This window comes from Coloeus monedula (assembly GCF_965178545.1).
Source record: "Coloeus monedula genome assembly, chromosome: 6".
Lineage (NCBI taxonomy): Eukaryota > Metazoa > Chordata > Aves > Passeriformes > Corvidae > Coloeus > Coloeus monedula.
In genome coordinates this window covers 26,644,511-26,666,632 of record NC_138786.1, presented here as the reverse complement: position 1 = coordinate 26,666,632, position 22,122 = coordinate 26,644,511, and the positions used below count along the sequence as shown (strand labels likewise).

Here is a 22,122-nt window from a genome sequence, read left to right as displayed (position 1 = left end):
GCACCCCCCGCGATGGGAACCCAGTAATTTACATGTCCGTGCATAGCAAAAGAGGGACCACAAAAATACAGTTAAGCCAAGGAATGCCTATTAATAGAAACTCTTGGTTTTTACTGTATATGAAGCATTAATGCCTTGAGAAAGACATAAACAAGTTTTGGTTTGATTCATGCAGTCCTATCTTCAGAGATACTTAAGGCTGCTTGTTTTCTCCACATCTTGGCTTTGGCTTTTATACACTCTTAGGTCTACTTGTCCCAACAGGACTGCAGGTAAAACAGATCATGGCAAGTAAATCTCTCGGTCACTTTTTTTTTTCAATATAAATTGCCAGCCATGAAGTGACAATCCAGTTACCCCTGAGTAAAAAATAATGTAACACAACTTCTCTTTTTCCTATCTTAAATTAAGAAGAGGAAATCAACTTTCAAACATTATTATGAGGTACTCTAAAAACAAAAACAAACAAAACCAAAACAAAAAACAACACCGACAAAAAAAAAAAAAAAAAAGAAAAGGAAAAAACTAAGAAAAAAGGAAAAGTTTCTGAGGCAGACCAGCTTAAGACCTTGTTAATGGACACAAAAAGAGACAGCTATAATTGCTGGCAATTGCCCCTAAAAAAAAGAGCGCAATAGCTCTGAGTGTTCTGACCCCAGCAATGAACTTTGAGAGCCACCTTCCAGCTGCACAGTTAAAGATGAGCTTACTGCTGACTACTGCCAAAATCCAGATGAACTCCAGTTCTTTGACATCAAAGACTGCATTACACTTGCAGGCATCACCTCATCTCTCACCTTCTCCTTTAATAGCTGAGTTTTCTTCATGGCATAATTTGGAGGTGCTTTTCTGAACCTTTCCTTCTCTTTCACAATCTGTAAGATGCAGAGGAAACAACATGAATATACAAATATGAAATCTCTATTTCGATATTTGGGTATTAGAAGCAACAGACGAGTATCATCTAAGAAATTTATTTATTGCTACTGAATTTTATGTATGTTCTGATGGTTTTGTTTTTTAGTTTGTGCCTTTGGTAATGAGTTACAGCTCCATTCTCACTACCTACAAAAACCTGATGCTAAACACCTTTGGTCAGCATCAAGCAAGTACTAAACTACAAAAACTGTGATAAATGCAACTACCATGATGCTGTCAGTTTTTCAGAACTTGAGAACTAAGTTGCCATACTCAGGAGTTCAGAGCTATGCAACACAAGTTCAAGAGGAGATAACAGGGCACAAATGAAGAAAAGCAGGCGTGAACACCAAACAACAGCAGCATCACCAAGGTACTCTATCCAGTTATGAAACTTCATTTTGAGCTTTTTATTTCCTTCTTGGAAAGCAAATACCATGATCATTTTGCTTTGTAACAGCCACTGCTCTACTGCATGAGTTCCTGTCACTTTTAAGCACTGACACAGCTTCAATACAGTGCACCATTTACCTCTTCAATGTCCTGATCATTAAATTTGTAGTTGAGGGCTTCTTTGATGGACACTTCCTTCTTGTTAATCTCATCTAGTGTGGGTAGCTGCATCCCAGCAGAGAACATCTAAACATGAGAGAGAGTTACTTTCTACTTAAAGTATGCTTGGCAGAAGGTTGCTAAGAAGAAACTGAAGTCTGGCAAACTTACTGCTTCCTTCCACTTCATAAATTCACTTTCAGTAAATTCCTGATTTGAGACAAACTCCAAGCGAAACACACGTGAATCACTGCCATGCCTGCAACAAGAAAGAGTAACATCCCCTTCTGATGGTGCAAAATGATGACATTGGATCTATATATGTAAACTGATTAAAGAAGCCCAAAACCACACAACAACATGTCAACAAAATTGTAACTCCCTGCATGACATTTTTGGGGTATTTTATAATTTCCGTTACGCACAAGGAGAAAAAAAAACCAAATAAACCCAACCCAAACATTGCAGCAGTAAGTAGCATGACAAGGCTCAGTCTGCTTTTCAGTTCTCACCTCCAAACCCCACAGAGAACACGATTTGCGATGAAAAGGACACTGATTTATGAACTAAAGAGGATTAGCTTAGTATCTTACCTCAACTGCAGGCCTTTGTTTGTCCGTGTGCCACCAAGCTGGTAAACCTTTGCCGTCTCTACCACACCAGTTATTTCAGCAACCTGTATCACAGAATAAAATACACAAGAAGAAGGATGCAAGAGCGTTTTTTTTTTCATGTTCCTGGAATTTATTTGGCATATTCAAGCCTTTTCACTAGAGATAAAAAACCTTAATCTAGCTAACGATTCTAACCAGATCAAGGAAAGCAAGACTCCTCAGTATACATTATCAGGTACTGAATTAGTTGCTTTGTACATATTTTTTGAGTTAATAAATTATACCATCTGAATGCTTGATGCAGTTTTTGTATCTTCTCAGCTCTGCCTTCCTGACCAAATAGTGTACACTCTCCTACCTTTTCTATTTTCTTCTCAAATAATGTTGGCTTGGGTTAACATAGGTTCCAAATGAAATACACTAATGCTGCTCACATACTAAACACAGCCCTTCTAGGTGCCTTTAATGCAATTTTAAAGAATATTATTGTATTCTATGATTACAGCAATGAAACAGAAAAACAAAACTGTGTTCTCCATCACATTCTCTTCTGAAGGCACACTGGTGTACTAAAAACTTTGTAAAAAGAAGAATCAAGACACAATAATTTGGGAATAGTCCTAGAAACAACGAGTGAATGTTACTCATCCTTACTTGGTTTAAGCAGAGTCTGGAACTCTAGTTTGCAATACAAGTGATGAGACAAGACAATGTGAACCAAAGCTGGAAGAATAAGCTTTGTTAGTGCTCTCCCTCTCTCCCTAAATGTATCTCCTCCCCTAGGTGGTCACACAGATTTATTCTTAAACCAGTCTCCTCCACCTCTTCGGCAGTAACTACATTTTCTGGTTATAAGCAATCTTTTTGTATCAATCAGTCACCGGTACCCAAGAATGGATAAGCTGCAAATATTTAATTACAGCACAAATAAAAGAACTGTATCCCTCAGAGCTAAACTCACCCGATAAACAGGTTTACTGTTGTGATTGCCAATGCCAATACGGACAAAGCAGCCAGTGACTGTCTTGGCAAAGAAGGGCATGTGACACCAGCGTTCCAGCTTGTGCCGTGACAACCGTACTCGGTTCAGTTCTTCAGGCAAGGACACTGGCTGGGACTTGGGAGGAATTTCTTCTTTCCTGATTCGGGAAAGGTGAGAGGGAATAAAGAAAAAAGTAGAGACATAATCAAAACCCAAAAAGAGGGTCCTGAGTAAGGTGCAGTGTGAGCACTATTTAAATTACCAGTAGAAGGAATGATTCATCATGCACTAGTTGATGCAGATGTGTGAATTTAGCATTCCTGAGAAAGGCTTAACGGGAAGTCCCAGATTTATTACCCACTATCCCTGTTACCAGAAAGCAGAAAGACAAACACCAAGGCAGTTTACAGACTAATGCTTTAAGATAAGCCAGCACATGTATCTGCCCAGATGTGTGTCAGAGTTCTGCAGCTGCTGAACTGTAGAACCAAACAAATCAGTAAACAACAGTGTAATTTGGGCTAAAGCTAACAGCAGGAACTGAAGTTGCAAACCCACCCAAGGTAAATGAGTCCCATGAACCATGATATAGTGCCAAGGACTCAAATCTGAGCAATGCAACTGTGCCCAGAGGCAAAAACACTTTAGAGACACTGAACTGCCCCAAACAATCCTCTAAAACAGCATGTGTCTACCTAAAGTGGGTCTCTCTTTTTGAACATACTTACAAGTAATCACAGCCCAGTGTTTACTACTTACTCTTCCTCTTCATCAGAGGATGATGATCTGGATGAGCGATCACTTTTCTCACTAGACTTATCATCTTCCTCCTCCTCTTCATCATCAGAGTATACTTCACTAGTTTTTAATGGCTGTTTTTTTGCAAGCAATTCAGCTGGGGGAAGGACAGAGAGCAAGGAAAAGCAAGCTAAAAATCTTTTATGAAAGCTTTCCTATGAGAGCTGAACCTTAATTGCTTTAAAAAAATCCAAGAGGCAGACAGGTATTAATTTTACACTAGACACAAGTGGCACATGTTCAAATCCACTAGTAAGCTGTGTGCTTCATTGATTTCTCTCTTTGCATATACACAAACTACTTAAAATCATCCTAAACCTCAGCTGCACTTATTTTCAGTCTCCCAACTTGACTGCACATAGTAATTCAAGATGGGTGTAACAACTGGATATACAAGAAAAAACTGCTATGATCAGACATCGCATTGTTATTTTACAAGGAAAAAGAAAAAAAACTCATGTTTGGAGAGGATCACAATAAAACCCAGTACAGTAACAAAAATGGCTGCATCAAAAGTTAGTGGCAAGATGGACAAGATGATGTGCTAGCGAAGAAACAAGCAAATGTAAACAAGGTATCACAAGTCCAATAAGTAACAGTTTGAATGATTCAGAGATCTAAGTGACCAATTCAGACACATTAACTAAACATTACCAAGAGCCATTCAGTGGACTGTGATGAAAGTTCTGGTTTTACACCATTCCAGGGAGGGGTAGGGGTAAGGAATACAGCATCAGTGGTGTCAAATAGCACCCTAGGTGGTCATGTCAGGCAAAGACCAAGGAAAACACAGACATGGAATTCATTCACTCCACAGTGTAGGATTGTTGCATTAATTTGAAACAGGATGTAGCACTTTCAGACATCTGCAATAATGCCTCAAACTGTAGCAACAGCAACATGCTTTCATACCTGTTCTGTTCTTCCTTTTCTCTCTTTCTGCTTTTAGCTCCTCCATTGCCTGAGATTTCTTGTCCAGCTTTTCATCCCGCTTTGATCTCCGCTCTTTGTTATGTGACATGACCTAAAAACATGTACAGAAAGTCCCTCAACACCATAAATCCGTAAACCAAAAAGCATTAAAACAAAGATTATTTGCATACTTTGAAATTTTTTCAAATAAAAATTAATAAAAAATAAAAAAACATACTCCTTTCTGAAATAATTTTTTTCAGTTCATTTTTTTACAGAGGCTAGAGAGGGAAATCAGTCTGGAGCATATTTCTTTATTCTGCTTCATATCAAAAATAATTAACATATTTATAGTTCAACATTTCTGCCACCAAGCCTTAGTCTCAAAATTCCTCCTTAAAGTTAAAAAAGGACTAGAGAAATAAAACAGAAGTAATTCTGCAAATAACATGCAATAAGGAAAAACTGAATGAATATTCTTCTCATTTGCTGCATCTGCAAGGCCAAATCAAAGCACTAGTTTTCATTTAGTAGCAAAGAAAAAAGCTAGATTAAAAATACTTAAAGCAGAAATAACATTGCTTGTAAAGTCTGCACGATGGATCCAAATCTTAAATGTTTTAAGTCTTGTGTTTTCCATTTCTAACAGGTCTACCTCTGTAGAGAAAGCAGCCTCTATAATAAGCATATAAGACAGTCATTTGAGCTAAGTTGAAGTAATTTCTGCAAGGCACTGTGAAAGAACTCTAATTAAGATTCTCTTACACATGCATATATGTATTTGCAAGTACACTTTGTGTATTATAAATGTGTATTATAAATATATGTATAAATGTGTATTATAAATGGACTATTAAAGTGTACACACACGTACATATATGGAGTTGAGGGAGTAGGGAAATGAGATTCATTCCACTCAACATGTGCCTAAGGGAAAACTCATCTCACCTAATTTGATTGTAGGTGTTAAACATCTGTTTCACTAGAAAATAACATGGAGTGAATTGTCAGCTGAAGATGTCCTCTTCCATTGCATAAAACAAGAGGCAACAAAAAGTGTAAACAATCAGCTGGTTCTTAGATGGCTGAAGTTAGACAAGATGAATCCCATCCCACTCTGGGAGCCTACCTGCCCAGGTTGCTTTCTTTTTCTCATGTGGGATGGCTAACACAGCAACTCTAGACATAGCTGCAACTTTGCATTTTTCATTAAAGGAGTATCAGTGCACCCCTCAATAGGCCAAAGATGTTAACTTCCTTAAATGAACTGGAAAAACTAAAGATAGCTTGAGCATATAAATTAACTAAATTCTGATCTGCTTTCTACACTGTTTGACATTAAGGGAAAACATTAGGAACAGAGAGGCCATATCCTATCTCTTTTTGCCAAGGGAAGAGGGTTTGTTACCAAGAATGGTTTCATTTCCTACCTGGGATTCCTGGATCTGTGTGAGTTTTTTCTTCTCCTGCTCTTCCTCTTGCTTTTTCTTTTTCTCTTTCTTTTCTTTCTTTTTTGCTGTTTTTAGTTTTTTCTTGATTTCAAATCTAGTAGCAGTTATTGGAACAAAAAGAATGTATGAAAGAATGCTTTTCCTGAGAGAGCAAAGGATTGCTCAGATGATATTACAATTGCTATTAGGTTGCAAGGAACACTTCAACTTCTTGTCCCTTTAATATTATCCTGTCCCCTATTCCCATCCCTCCTTTCCCCAAGAAAATAAAGTGAAGAAAAGCTGAGCACACAAAGTGCAGTCCTACAGAGAGCTAACCTAAAGGGCTGACGAGACCATGTAGAAATTACTATTCTACAGAAATCTGCCCTTACTCCATCTTCCTCTTTGCCAGTGCAGTGATCATTACATGCCGCCTACAACTCTAAAATCATATGGCTATTTCACATACTTTGAACATAAACAGCTGATTTTTTTTTCTTTAAAGCCACTATCATGCTAACTTTTTCATGCTTAAGCTTCACCTTTCTACTGGCACTGGCCTGTATAAGAATAACTGCAATGTCTCAGGGAGTCCTCCTTCAGCAGCTAAATTCTCATCAGACTCAGTTTCTGCAGAACAATTTAGGCACTTCCACTTCTACCTTCATGAAATATATCACCCTGATGTCTTATTTTCAGCCACTGTACTCAGAAGAGTAGTGATTTCAATGGAACAGTCCTGTGACTGAGATTCCACTGCACTGGGGACTGGTCACTGCTTCAGTGAAGTGTGCATATGGACAAACACGAGAAAAAAATAACTTCCAGTAATTGAAATTCAAAATGTGTTTTCCACATGCACATTACACAGTCCATTCTTCTTCAGCCCTTTACACCTGGATTTTGTAGACAACCAACTGAAGTGTCAGGTGAGCTCACTGCCCTTTATGCCTTTAACATGAAGCATAACACACAAGGCACAGGCATTATATCAGATGCAATGCCTGTGTAATCCCAATGAACTCACAGCATAACGTGCATACAAAGAGCTTTTGAAAGACTCAACTTATCATAAAGTTAAATGACTACCCCACCACCCCCTTAGTTCTACCTGCCAAGACTTCACACAGAACAGCACAAATTAATTTAAGATTAAATCAGTAACTCAAGCATCAATTGTTTAATTTGTTTGTATCAAGTATTCTCTGGCATTCATTCTAAAAGAGACATTCAGTTACCATGGAATAGAGAGTAAAATTTAAAAAATATTATGTCCTTTTAAGTGATCGAAATCCAAACTTACAATGATTCTGATCCCTTTGAGGAGAGCAGCAGACCACATAAGATTCTGAACAGTGTTAAAATCAAGGCAGGCAGGCAGTGCTCTGGCTATGGCTTGGACAAACACAGTCTGGCAGTCATTTGTATTGACATGATTTACTCAACAGATGTCAGTCCTCTAGGGAAATTTCTCAGCAAGTGAGAAAAGAGAAGGCACTAAAGAAGAAAGAAACTGGAGAAACCTTGCCCCATACATGCCAAATCCTTTTGATTAAGACACACAGGAAGAAAAATACCTTTACTACAAAGAAGCTGCCTGACTGGACAGTGTAACAGTAACAAACAAACAACAAAACCACAGTACATAAGGTAGAAATCCACAAAAGATTCCATGAAAATGACATATCCAATACCACTCCTCATTATTTCAATATCTCTATCTTCTATTAGGGCCCAAACCAGTTTCACACCCATATACAGTCAACCCTGACACTGCTCTGTGCTTCACCATTGTTTTCTGAAAAATTCCAGAAACTCATGTACACCTTATGCTTTGTTTGCCTTTTTCCAAAGCATCAGCACATGACAGTTAATACAAAAAAAGATGAACAGAAAGCAGGCCTTCTGACTGTCTGGCATCTAACCTGTGGTGCAGTAACATAACTACAAGGGTAGCCAGAACTGAGTGTATTCAACAGCTGAGAAACTTTTAGATACTGTCTTCTGCAAGAATGTGCAGAACTCCTGTTGTGTGCTCCTTCACTACTGTTTACACCCAAAAAATATACACTCAAGCTTAACTCATTTTACAGTGCTGAATGCTTGGACCTTAAAGAAGAGAGCACAGTTGGCAGACCCTCTATGCAGCCTTTAAGAATTTGCTACTGAATATCAACAGACATAAAATTCACCTTCTCTTTAGCACTTCTCTCTTCTCTATCCTGTTAAACAGTTCTTGCTCTCTCTCCTTTTCCGTCATTTGTTCCAGTCGAGCTCGGTCTTCTTCATCTCCCATCAAGTCTTCTCCATAGCCATCATGGAATTCCTCATCTTCAGATGAAGAATCTGAATCTGAGCTAGATGAGGAGCTGTTGCTTTCTGAGTCAGAGACTTCTCCTAAATCAAAAATACAAAGTAGTGAGATTCAGCTGGGGCAAAGCCCAACCACTTCATTATAGCATATTAGCAAAGGATAGCACTAATTATTTTTACACTCATCTTCCACTATACTAAAAGCATACATAAAATGAAAATTAAGGCCAGGTTGAAATTACCATAACACACATATGCTAAAAAAAAATAAAATGAGTGCTACAACATTTGAACACAAATTGGGTTATAAGTAAAAATTCTTAGCAGAACAAGCACATTTTAGAAGGCCTTTTAGTAATGTGTTACAGTCTCAAAGTTAGATTTCTATGCCTATATGCTTAGACAGCCATGAATTTGTGTGCGCACACCTCAAACACCATGATCAACCACCACAGTATAGCACATTAACCACCTCATTAGAGCAACCTGAAGGACCAAAATTCGTCCGGTGAAGACTGCAACACTATGAATTGCTACATCAGGAGATAAAGTTGAAACCAATACCCTCAGGGCTGGCAAGGCCCTGACACTAGCTCTGTTACTGTAACAAGCCCTCCCATCTACACAGGGGTTTACGGAACAGCTGACTCCCCAATAATTGGGTAACACCACCTTTAAATTTGATCCAAGACCAAGCACTTTGATTATCTCAATTAATTGACTAAATTACACTAAATTATGAAAGCAGGCATTCCTTCTTTCACTTTCATTCTGGTATTAGTATTTCTGGAAACTTCCAGCTTTGCAAGTTCACACTGTGAAAACCCTTGAGTTGTAAGCACTGATATACACAGGTGCAGTCACTTCATGCCTTTATCTGTATCTCCTGTGCTTGATATACTTAAAACTGTAAGCTCCTTCATATACTATCTTAACTTCCTTTTTTAGTATCAATGGAAATCACAAGTAAGCACCTGCAAACCTTCATGGGCATGATGAAAACAGAAGACTGGAAATTTGACCAGCATTGAAATGTATTCAATATTCACATTAAAAATTCTGGTGAAGTTATAGAATTATTTTTCTTCTTCCATGTCAGTATAAACGTGCAAGAATTCCATTTCAGAGCAAATGTATGGAAGATAAGCTCCTATTTGCATCACAAACACTATACACCTCTCCCTTTGTTATCACAAGAAGTTTGGGAAGGAGAAATATGTCAATGAGAATAAAAAATGCTACCCACATGGGTAGATAGGACATGCCAGAAGGAAGCAAGGAATTTTCCAGGAGAAAGTCAAGCAATGAAATGTCATTCATTCTTCAGTCAATATAGCATTTAGTTTGCAGTTGTAATGGAGTGCTCACAGCAATGCTACACTGAATTACATGCACTTCAAGCCATGGTAAATTTAAAAGTTATCCTGACTTTAAGTTACACAATGAAAAGTCTTTGAAGATGGTCTTCAACATCACCATGCAACACTACTCTTGAGGGTGCACAACAGCTAAGTTCACTTGGAATCACACTAAATAGATGCACATGTGTTATCTTACCCTCTTCAGGTGCTGAGCTCTCAGCTGAGCTGTCTTTATCCGAGCTGCCAGAAGAGGCAGCTTTGTTCATCTGTTTCTTCATGGCTCCTTTCTTCTCTGCCTTACCGGCTTTTCCCTTTTTTTTGTTTTTAGAACCTCCAACAGTCCACTGCAAGGAAAGAACCAAGAAAGGGATTGTGAGACACAAACATCACTTTTCTCCCTTCTCCAAAACACTGGAGTAAAACCAGCTGAGAAATAGCCCAATACCTGACAACAAAAAAATCAAAGCAGAAAGAAGAGATTAAAAAAAGAGAAGCCAATAGGAAACTTATCAGCTAAATGGGAGCCTTTGACAAGGTTTTTGGGGGTAGGGTGTTGTGTGGTTGGTTTAAGTTTTTTGGTTTTTTTAAAAAATAAATTAATTATCAATGCAAGCCAACAGTTGGTAGGTCATTCCTTTTAAAAAATAATGAAGACTTCAGAGTTTGCAAAATCTGCCAAAAGAGGAGGTATTGAAAATATTTTCCTAAGAAAATAATTCTAAACAATGTGTCCAATGCATTTGTAAAGATTAGCTTCAGTTTACTATTAAACAGAAGCAACTGATGTGTTTCCATAACTAGTTTAATCAAGAGCAGATTTTACATTTCATGAAGGACACCAATGATACATGACAGCCTTTTCAGATCTCCATTTTACCAAAAGTACATGTGTCTGTATTTCTATGCAACAAGCCAACAGTGCACTCATAGATGCAGATGGTGACACTACCCTCTATGTATGCAAAGTAGAATCAAATCAGAATCACAGAAGTCAGGGAAAAAAAAGGGAAAAAAAATATCAAGTCCTAATTTTATTTTTTTTTTAATGTCATATTTTCAGTTAACTTAGACTGCAGTTTCCAAGTACAGGACTTAAACCAGCATTTAAACATACAGGACTTAAACATACACAGATAGCCATTTTAAATCCCAAAGTCTCAGAAGAACTAGTATTTACCTTACAGTGTGATTTTTAATAGAATTTTTATGTTGTTCCAACTACCTGGGTAAAGCCAGAAAGGAATAGAAGCAGTAAGGATTGCCCATATATAACTTAAAAGCTTTACAATATTTTGCACTTCACTGCCTCTCCTAGAAATTCTCCAGGCATGAGACCCTCAGGAATATAACAGGCTTTTAAAACAAACAAACAAATAAATAAATTTATTTAGACCAAAATCCTCTTCATACCTGTATATTATTCTCATCTTTCATGCACATCACCATCTGGCTGAGCATGCAGTCTTAAAAAACAGTCATAATGCAAGTGAGCAAATACACTTGCGCATAACTGAGATCTTGCACTTAAAACTACTCTAAGTGGAAAAAAAAACCACTTTAGATTTGACCTCAGATGCACACAAACTTCAGGCTTCCTACCTAATCACCCTATCCTGGGGGATAAATCAAGCCTGTCTTTGCAGGCAGTAGTCATTCCATCAAATTTGATAAATTATTCTACCTGATAAGACACCATCCTCAGAGAACCCTAATTTTCAATTACTCTAGATGAAACTCAAGCAAGTAGTTATAAGCTACTACCTGATCTAATAATACCTGAACTAATACCTTTGGAATTTCCCAGGTTTTGATTAGTCTCACACCCAGCTTTGTACTTTCCATATTACCAAATGCTTCATCATTTTCTTTAAGCACCATCAGAGTATTCAGAAGTCTGTCAATGCAGAAGTTCGTTTTGTTTTCTTCTGAGGTAAAAAGTACAGTGGTGAGCATTGCAATTCATACCCTATGCAGGTACTCCAGTCTGTTATGGTCCATAGGACAGGTGAGAAACTGCACAGAAAGCTTTGACTTTATACCAGCCTGAGCTTGTACTGATGTTTTTTCTGGCTTCAGCATTAAAGTTTTACTCGTTCAGTGTTACAATATCACTGTCTAATAATATTTCTGGATACCTATGCCCACGTAAATCAGTTTAGAACAAGCTTGTACTCTGCCTAAATCTGTTCAAACCCCAGCATTAAGGAATCATCTCCCAGGTGTACAGAAAAGTGCATTTTTGCTATTTGCTCAAGTGTTCACCTGTTGCCAGCATACCAGTGAAGACACAACAGCAAGAAAAGTGAAACTAAGCGTTTAGCAGTGATGCAGAGGTGCCTTCCTCTCAGAGCTCTGCCAATTTTCAGTGTTTTAATGCTGAATTATACCTCATGTCAGCATGCTGCACAGCAAGGAAGCACACAGAAAGCCACAGTACACAACACAGTTATATCAAGACCTTGAGAGGTCATGCTGAGATGAAAGAAGTTAAGATCAGATAAAAACCAGCAGGATTTCAGCGAATAAAATGTTTAATAGCTCTACATACATGTGTTACATATCACTGTTCTCAGCTTTTAACTCACTAGTAGAATTGTGGAGAAAACCTGTGTGAAAATTGTGGAGAAAACCAGGAAGATAGGACTGAAAAGAAACCTGTGTGACAAACACTTGGAACAAAAAAAAACCAAACCAAAAATTCCACTCAAACAACAAAAACCCAAACCCACACAAACAAACAACAAAAAAGACTAAAAAAACCTCAAACCAAAAAAACCCCACAAACAAAAAACCACACCACCAAAACCAAAAACCACCCAAGCAAACCAAAACAGAACAAGATAATTAAAAAATCTGCTCTCTAATCTACGAAACTGTGCTTTGGTTTCTATTTCACCCTGGAGATAAGACTTCATCTCACTTTTGTTTATGCAAGTGACCTCTGTCCATCTCCCAATTTCAGGGCTGTCACAAAGCCAAATTCTTATCCAACTCAGGTGCTTCTGGGCTTATTTAGTTAACCCAATCTCTCAGGAATGCCTGGTCATTCCTGGAACAACTACAGGATAAGACAAGAGTTAGGGCAAATCTTGGACAAATAATTCATCAAAACCAGGACACAGTGCAAGACTCTTAGGCTCACAAATTGTTCTGCCTTTGGACACTGTTGCAGTTGTCATTTGGACACTGAATGACCACTCTGCATTGCTCAGAGAGAGTGGCCAACATGAATTTCTTCTTGCGGCAGAGGAAGTCACAACAGATTAGCTGGTCTAGGAGGAAGAGGGAAGGCAATGCTGGAAAGCCACGGGCTGCATGGAAACCTGCAATCCAAACCAAAGTCTTGAGTCCCTTCCTCATGCTCCAGCACACCAGCAGAAATCAAAAATGCAACATGTTCACATGCAACATCAAGTAAAAATGCACACAGTTATAGTCAGAAGCATTTCTTTACTCTGTTTCCTTTAATTCCAAACAACAGCCCCTTTCCAAAATCTGTCCTCTACTGCAGTTTCTCCAGGTTCCCTCTTCCATGCTGCAGTCAGGCAGCACCAGTCAGTCAGTGCCTCTCACATGCTTCCCATGACTGTAACACCTCCTTGGAACAGCCCCTCTATTCACTGCTGCCTCCTTGGCCACCATCTGGACCCTCCATGGTTCTGGACACAGCAAGTTAATAAACCCATGCAGAAGCGTACTGCTACGTGGCGTTCTGCTTATTGTTTAGTACTGCCAAACAACAGAGCTTTATGGGTCTCTCACAAGAAGCAGCCAGAAGAGCCTTCTGAATTTTCCACTTGCTGCCAAGGTTCACAGTGTTAATAGCTTGAATATTTCTTCCAAGAAACAGTTGGGCATGACGATCCTAAAGGTCCTTGTCAACCTAAGCTATTCTTTGATTCTAAGAAGTCCAAATTAAGCCACAGTAACCAGAATGGACTTAGGGAAAAAAAAAAAAAACACCCAACGCACCACATTAGAAATTACCTAGATTTGTAAGTCAGCTTCTAAAAAAGCAACTACACAAAGTGATTCAAGAAAATAATTTATAGCTCAGCAAACCTGGAACATATTTCCACTAGGGAGATGAAATGAGATCATGGAGAAAAAAAAAAGAGAAAAAGAAAAAAGAAAAAAACCCCATACCTGAAGTGAGCTCAGAGTGCAGAACTGTTTTACTGCTCAGGTAGTTGCTGTTTTCTTCTATTCACACAGTACCTAAATGCATTACACACTGAGATTTTAATTTGCAAATAGATGTTCTCCCAGCTTTTTTTTTACCCCCATCAAGTCAGAGATGCACAAGTAAGGTTGCCAGCCTGTCTTTGCCATATCCTTCCTTCCTGCCATATCCAATGGCTTGATAAGCAAAATGCAAACTACAAGCCACAACATTAAAGCAAAATACGTCCCTTACCAATGTGTTCCTTTCCTAGGCCAGATAAACTTCATCTGTCCTGTTGTCGTAGCACTTAAGTGCACCACGGTAGGTAACATCAGCTCAGCTTACAAACTTTCATGCATTCATACAGGAAAAAAATAAGGCAGTCCACCAGGCAAGTCATGAAACTACAGCTTCAGCCTGTCTGAACTCAACAGCAGGAAGCACAGATATGAAAATAAGGCAGTATTTACTGTCTTCAGGCTTTCTCAAAGATTGGAAAACTCCACAGACAGCACTCCAAGAGCTTCAAGGAGCAAAATGCTTTCTACCACTACTTAAAAAACTAAATAGTAAATACAAAGTCTTTGTTACTTATCCTTTCCTTTTAGGATCCACACCCGTCATTTGAACACCTCAAACACCTACATGATAACAACAGCCCAGCAATCAGAAAACTTAAAGAATTATTTTAGACACAGAAAGAAGACTCTAGGTGTCAACACCAAAATGGAAAGGAAATAAGCAAATAAAGAACACACCTTCGGAAGTCACAGAAGAGGCTTTGCCAGGAAATGGCTGAAAGAAGGCTTCATGGGCCAAAATACCACCAGACACCTGATCTACTCTTTTTATCCAAGTATTGCTCAAAGAAGCTCACAGAAAGGTGATAATACATAATGATGAACTAGAAGGTTCAAATGCAGTTTAAGCTTCAAATTAACATTTACTCTAGAAGTATTTTGAGGGGGTTCATGTATGGAAAAATGGCAAGAACTGCTTGAGTGACAACATCAAGATGGTAGACACCAAATGCCAGTCAGGAAGTACTCCACAATTAAAACACACTTGGGAATGCTACTGGTTGTGAAAATCTGCAACATTTTATTTAGGAAGCCTGGGCCAAACACTTGGAGATGGCAACATCCATAAAACACTTGGTCCACAAGTGCCTTGCACAGCTCTAGCACCACCAGCCAGACAGCATCACCTGGACAAAAGGCTTAATGGCTTCTCTACATATTAGACAGAACCTTCTGACTGTGATGCTGTCATGAAAAACTGCTCCATGAGTACAAAGGAAAAGTTCACTCCGTGAAAAAAAAAAAAATTCACATATTTAATTCCAATACCTCCATGAGTCTACTTCTGGAGCAACCTGCTGTCCTTCAGAGCTCTTGCAGACTCCTCCTACCACATAAATCAAATCACAAGAAGTTATCCTCATGCTAGTTTGCAATTTAAAGAAGTTAGTTGCAGACTAAATGTTATATCAATTTTGTCCACAGCTTATTCACATTTCTTCTTCGGACACACCAGCCTTCATACAATTAGCTTGTGCTATTCAGATTTGCATTTGCACTTTATTTGGAGCAGAGGAGGTAACAGCACTTCACTTCCTTGAGGAAAGCTTTATTATTGCACACATTAATAGCTGAAGGAAACTGTCTCCGAGCAAAGTCAAAGTTACAAAGCACATAGTCTATAAGCTGTCTATAAGAAGATTAAAGCACAGCCTGTTTCAAATTTCCTAAGCTTGGAAAAAATCTATGGCAAAGGCCTCACAGGACTGGAGAGCCCACTCATTCTTGAAGGTCTAATTAAGCAGTATTATAAAATAAAAGCACACAGGAAAAGACAACGTTTAGTACTGTAATTTCTACAAACCCACAAAAAGACACCCCCATAACAGAAAGAACACATGCAGTATTCTGCTGATCTGTGCTTTGCTGGAGTGGTCTAACTTGAAGTGCAGTAAGCAGATACAAAGAGGCACAAAACCCTCTAGGCTGACTGTTATTTGAGACCAATCTCCTCACTAGCTGCATGACTACTGCTCACCTCTTCCTCTGTCCCATAGCTTTTGACAAGATCTTCAGCTATACAGCTCCCTAACAAATTAGCATATTTGTAAAAAAAGGCATAAACAGATAATCCTCAGTAAACTCCACACTAGTACCAAGCACTCATTGTATAAGTTTTCTTGTCCTGGAAGTATCTTCTGTCATTACCCTGTAGGTGTTAAAAGGAAGAACTGAATCCTTCCTGACATTAGAATGAGTGTAGATCTTACACCACAGCTGTACAGTCTTAACACCATTGGTAACAACAAATCTTTCAAGAGAAACAAACAGCATTGTGGTTTTCTGTCTAACCAACACTAATATCAGGGAAGTTGTTGCAGAAGGCATCCATTCTTCCACAGAAAAAATTATCTGTGAGCAAAGAAGCCAGAATAAAAGGAAGAGCAAGAACCCAGAATTAACCTACTGCAATTGAGGAACATCATCCACCTAATGCCCTCAATCAGTAACAAGAATACTTTGTGGACACACAAACCTCTAGCACTATAGCTCCAGTAGTAACCTAGCTAGCATCAAACTGGTTAAATGCAGAAAGCTACCGGTTAGAGATGGTGAGCTCTTGAGCAGACATGGTCACACACCACATAAAGGAGCCTTTTATGTCCAGATTAGTACACCTCTTTGCAAAGGTAGCTTTTCTTATTGCAAAGCCCTGCAGTCATTGACATTTATCAGCTCTCTGAACAACAGTCTATAGTCAATTCAGTCAAGAATGTTCAAGAACCCCACCAGAAGACAGTTTAGACCATTCCTCCTATCTCACTGCCTGCAACTCACCTTCAGTCCCTTGGCTAGGAAATTTGATTCAGCCCACAGAGGTCCTTTAAGTGTTACAGAACTCAGCATCTGGATGAGAAATTCTCACTGATACACATAAATATAACATTAAAGATCTAGTGACATCCCTTGGGCACTGTATAGATGTAGCATGATTTGTAACTGCTGTTATTCAGTAATTCCTAAATGTTTTTCTCTCCCCTATGCCCCACAAACTTTCCTCCCTTTAAAAAAAAGCGGCACGGTGCATTACACTCTGAAATAGAGATTTAGGCTTCTTTTCTGTACATGCAACATAGTGCCAATCTTGGAACGTTTAGTGCTTTCCAAGAATCACAAAGGACATGCACACTGAAAAACCTCTGTGGAAACACATGGGTATGATTAAGAACATTTGCCCAGGGCAACAATTTCCATGCTTTTGCCTCAAGGTCTTCACCTTGCAGGAGGTCCAACAATACAATTTCAACTTTTAGACCCCCTGTCCCAGCCCCCAAGGTTGAACAAACTTCAAACCAACCACAAGAATACTTATTAAAACAAGAGCTGTTCAGCAGGACTAGTGTAGTCAAGCCCAGGGACATACAGAACTGAATGACTGGCAGAAGCAGAACTGTTATAAGCCAGCCGCTCATCCTGCTGTGACAAGCAGCAGTTCAGAATGCATATTTCAGGCACAGGAATAGAAGCAAGTGTCCTAATTACCTCTTCGCTAAATCTTTTTCCTCTTGCTGCATAGAGGTCAGAAAGAACATAGTATCAACTTGAAATGATACAGAGATCAGAAAGAGTATCAAATGAACAGGGTGCAACAGTGGCACTACTGATCTGCAACGTCCGAGAAAGTTTGCGAAGAGGTATTGACATATTCACACATAATGGAAAGGTAGACCTTCCTTATTACACAAGTTAAAATTCTGACAGCTTTCAGAGCTAAACACAGAATGGAAGGCTTTATCATCCACAGGCTCTCCACACCCATTTCTACTTTTTCCAGACAAGCTGCTCTCCACATAACTTAGAATAAATAAACTGCGAGCCAGCAGATCTGAGCACACACAGTGACAGACTGAGTAGTTACCCAATAAGAAACCTAATATATCTAGCCTGTTCATAATTCTGTCTCTATGCCTTAAACGTATATTAGATACACAAGAAGCAATTTTTTTTAAAGAAAATGATTGATTTGGAACAGAGTTCCAAGCATATTTGTTTCAAAAATTCCTCAGAAAGAAAATTAAACTGCACATTCTGCACACTTATTGGAAGAACTCTACTACACTAATAAATGCTTAAGAGTTTATCACTGACCTACCCTGTTAGTCTGCAAGTTGCCACAATAGATAATATTTACTGTCATTTCAGAAGAAAAAAAAATACAAAAACCCACACCAAACATCTCCACGTCAAATTTACAGGGAACAGGTGGAATAAATGACCTCACTGTAACTTGCAGAAAGTTTGCAAAAGATATTTGTGAGCTTTCAAGAAATTGTTTTTACTCAAATACCTGTATAACATTTTTCAGTGCCTGTTTAAATAGGTCTTTTTCAATTTCCTTTTCTAGCTGCACAGACTTTTAACCAGCTCTAGAAAATAGTACCAAGAACAAATACAAAAAACAGAAGCAGCAGATAAGCACTACTATACAAGAAATTGACAAACCTTAGAACAAAGTAATGCTCAACTCCTTCTTGACTCTTTCTTCAAAAATGTCAATCAAAACACACGCTGCTGCATGTCCAAATGGCCAGACAGTTCACAGCACAGTTCTTGGAGAATCAAAGTAGCTAAACAGAACAGTTTTACTACCTGTAAAATAGTACCACCTGCCTTGACCCTTCTCTTAGGAAGGAAGCTCCACTCCAAAGCCGAAAACCTCTTTCCCTGAATTCAGAGTCCAGCTTTAGCAGCTTCACTGCTACCTCAACTGCACACATGATACAGGAAAAACACTAGTATTAAGCAGGCAGCTCACCAGACCATATCAACGTAGATTTAACCAGCACTCATCTTTTCTATATACAGATTATTTTGTATATAATTAGAATTCAAAACACAATCATTGAAAAAAAAAAAAAAAGAAAAAAAGAAAAAAAGAAAAAAAATACATCCTCAGGCCTTAACATGTCTCCATCAATCTCCATCGTTGATGGACAGTCTCACTTTATGAAGACAGCAGAGTAAAGATACTGTATGATAAATACAATTTCACTGCTGAGGTATGATCATACAAATAACCCATAACAATCTCACTGGTAACATGATAAACTCACCTCATCATCACTGTCTGATGTCTCAGAGTCTGAAGAAGCTGTAGGTTTGCTCACAGGTGGTTCCTTTTCTTCAGAGTCACTGCGTTTCCGTTTGGCCAATGACAGGAGCTCCTGGTGTGAAAACACACACATTTATTGCAAAGTGTCGTAATTAGTTTTAACAATCCAGGTCAGTGCACAGGCAGGTTCCCTGAAATATTTGAGCACATCCCAGTAGCATGACTATTGTCACCTACTAAGGAGCAAGTCTACTTATGTTTCATAAATACACATTCACACACACAGTTTTAATAAAACTGGATGCTACAAAAGGATTTTGATGGTAACAAGCTATTAAAAGTAAATACTAGTACCATTACTTTCTTGGTATAAACCATGTAAGACAAATTACTTTCAGAGTCGTGTTCAGATTTGTCTTATATGGATTGGGTAATAATTCAAAACCACCCTAACTACACCATGTGGAATTAGCCCTAAAAAGCCAAATACCAGTAGATAGCAGCTTCTTCTCCTAACAGAGATGTTTGCAATTACACACTTTAAAGGGGAAATGCGTTAGGCATCACCATTATGTCATGCTTGGTAATATTTAGTCAGCCTGTTCAATTCCTTTTCACTGTTGGTACACACCCCAGAATAAACTTGAAGCTTTGGACAGACACCGAGCAGGTATCAAGCTCAGAGTCTGTGAAACTTAGTAGAGCTGTTCTACTCAAAAGGAAGCCCTTTCACAGGCAACACGCACCCACACAAAGAACTACATGGCTCTCAAATACTCTCATCATCTGCTGTTCATTGCTTGTTCAGGTGACACAAGCAGTAGTACAAAACACTTCTGAAGCTGTGTTACTGTCTCTGCAGTCCGGGACACAGAATCTATTCTCAAAAACATTGCTCTGGGGCTGATGAATCTTAGCTGTGTGTAGAAATACAGCCACTCCAACTTCTGCCATCTTTGGAAGTCGATGCTAGATCGGTTTCCATTAGTTTCACAACTGGAAGATTATCTAAACAAACTGATTACAATTCAGCACCTCAAATGAGAACATAAACACTGCAGAAACTGATAGTCTGCCTACTTACCAACAAAGAAACTTTTCATTAGTAATGGCTTTTACCAACCTTTCTCTCCAAAAGCCCTGCAACATCAACACAGCACATTTGTACAATTAACAGATCTCCTCTGGAAGCTCCTGAAGAAGTTTCAGTAGTGCTTCTCTTTGGGAAGCTCCTGAAGAGGAGCACCACTTAAGCTCAGAAATATTCCTTTTTCCTTTCTTTCTTTCTTTCTACACTTGTTTTCTGTTTTCCAAGATACTATATTGAAAAGGCTGCTAGCTGTTTAAGCCAACAAGCCTAGATTGCCACGGGAAGCTGTCAAACATTTAATCTGCAGGGGTTAACTCGGTATTTTACATTTAAATCAGTATTCTCTCATCTCAGAAACATTGCTTCCCTGCTACCTAATCTTCATCTTTGCACATACATCTCCCTGTTTGTTACAGTTGCTACAAACAGCTCAGTGGAGGGGGAAGCACCTACTACTCAGGTACAGCTGCAGATGCCTGCTGCCAGTGAGGGATGGAACGGATACAGAACCACGTGGTTATTCCTACCACCATGGCTCTGACTGTCTGACTGATGCTAGAGCTAGTCCAACTCCTATTTTCAAGTTTTAAAACTACCAAACTGATACACTAGCAGCGAGATGTTGGCTGCCCTACGGACTCTAGAAGTATACAAGATCAACCTAATCAGTTCCTGTGTATTTGTTTTAACAGACTATCTGATCTGATTTTTCTGAAGCCCCAGCCTGCAGAAGTATTTCTGAGTGTTTGGGAAGGCTTTTTATTGCAACATAGCAACAGCTTCTATATTAAAAACCCTGAAGGTCCAACACATAAATTACATCAGACATGTAGGCTTCAGCATATTCATTCCACCAAACTTCTCCCCGGAACAAGCACTGCCATACAAGCTGTAACACACTTCACCTATGATGTCTTTATTTACCATTTGAATCACACCATCAATACATGCTACACCAAAAGGTGAGTCTTTGAAAGCAGCCCCCTCCAAAGAGGGAGACACCCCTTTTCCAAGCCTGACACGGTTGAGCTCACACCAGACATCACACTTACAACCCCGGGAGATGCCCTGATGACAAATAAAGAAATACTACCCCTTCTTACATCTACAGGCTCCATGCGGTTTCCCATGAACAGAGCTCCCCCAGTGCAGTCACCAAGATTGAGGGGGTTGCATTAAACACGCATTAGCACTCTGGGAGCCCGCCTGCCCCGAGGGGAGGCAGGGACCTGACACGCTGCTCTCCCGGCGTGCCAAAGTAGCATGGAAAAGTTGCCCAGCCCTTTGGGCCTGTTTCCCCACTACTCGAGGTGGGAAGACCGCTGGCAGCCGGGCCTCGCTAACCCTTCCTCAGGGCGAGACCGCCCCGGAGCATCGTCCCGGAGCATCCACCGCCCCTCCGTCCCGCCGGCGCCGAGCACCGGGCCCGCTGCAGAGAGCCCTCGCCAACGCGGGCCTCCTGCCAGGGGCGGGCCGGGGACCCGCCGGAGGGGCGCGGGCTCTCCCCACGGCAGCCGCGGGGCCCCATCGGGCTGAGGAGGGCGAGAGCAGCGCGGGACCACCGGGCGGGAGCGAGGGAGGGATGGCGGCGCCGAGCCTCGCGCGGGCCGGCGATCCCAGGCCCCGCGTTCGGGCCGGGCCTGCCCGCGCACCTGGTCCAGGTTCTCCTCGCTGCCGCTGTCCTCGGTGTCGGAGTCGATAAGGACACGGCCTTTCCGCTTCTTCACCATGGCGGAGCCGGCGGTGCCCCCTCCCCGCCCCGGCGGCGGCGGCGGCGCTCGCACGGCCCGGCCCGGCCTGACCCGCGCCGCCCGCCCGCCCGCCCGACACAAAGGGCACCGCGCATGCGCG

General features: G+C 40.0%; 1 protein-coding gene across 1 annotated transcript in view; it reads right to left on the bottom strand.

Annotated features, from left to right (window-relative positions):
* Nucleotides 1-22,117, bottom strand: part of RTF1 (RTF1 homolog, Paf1/RNA polymerase II complex component) — a gene marked incomplete at its 5' end in the record, with an annotated part of 29,740 nt that extends 7,623 nt beyond the window's left edge. The window contains 13 exon segments of the mRNA XM_082284517.1: nt 798-875; nt 1,450-1,557; nt 1,642-1,729; nt 2,064-2,146; nt 3,046-3,223; nt 3,826-3,961; nt 4,777-4,888; nt 6,207-6,321; nt 8,402-8,606; nt 10,080-10,227; nt 19,183-19,293; nt 21,924-22,094; nt 22,097-22,117. Of these exon segments, the coding sequence (XP_082140643.1) occupies nt 798-875; nt 1,450-1,557; nt 1,642-1,729; nt 2,064-2,146; nt 3,046-3,223; nt 3,826-3,961; nt 4,777-4,888; nt 6,207-6,321; nt 8,402-8,606; nt 10,080-10,227; nt 19,183-19,293; nt 21,924-22,094; nt 22,097-22,117 (1,554 nt within the window).
* Between the last annotated feature and the right edge of the window lie 5 nt (nt 22,118-22,122).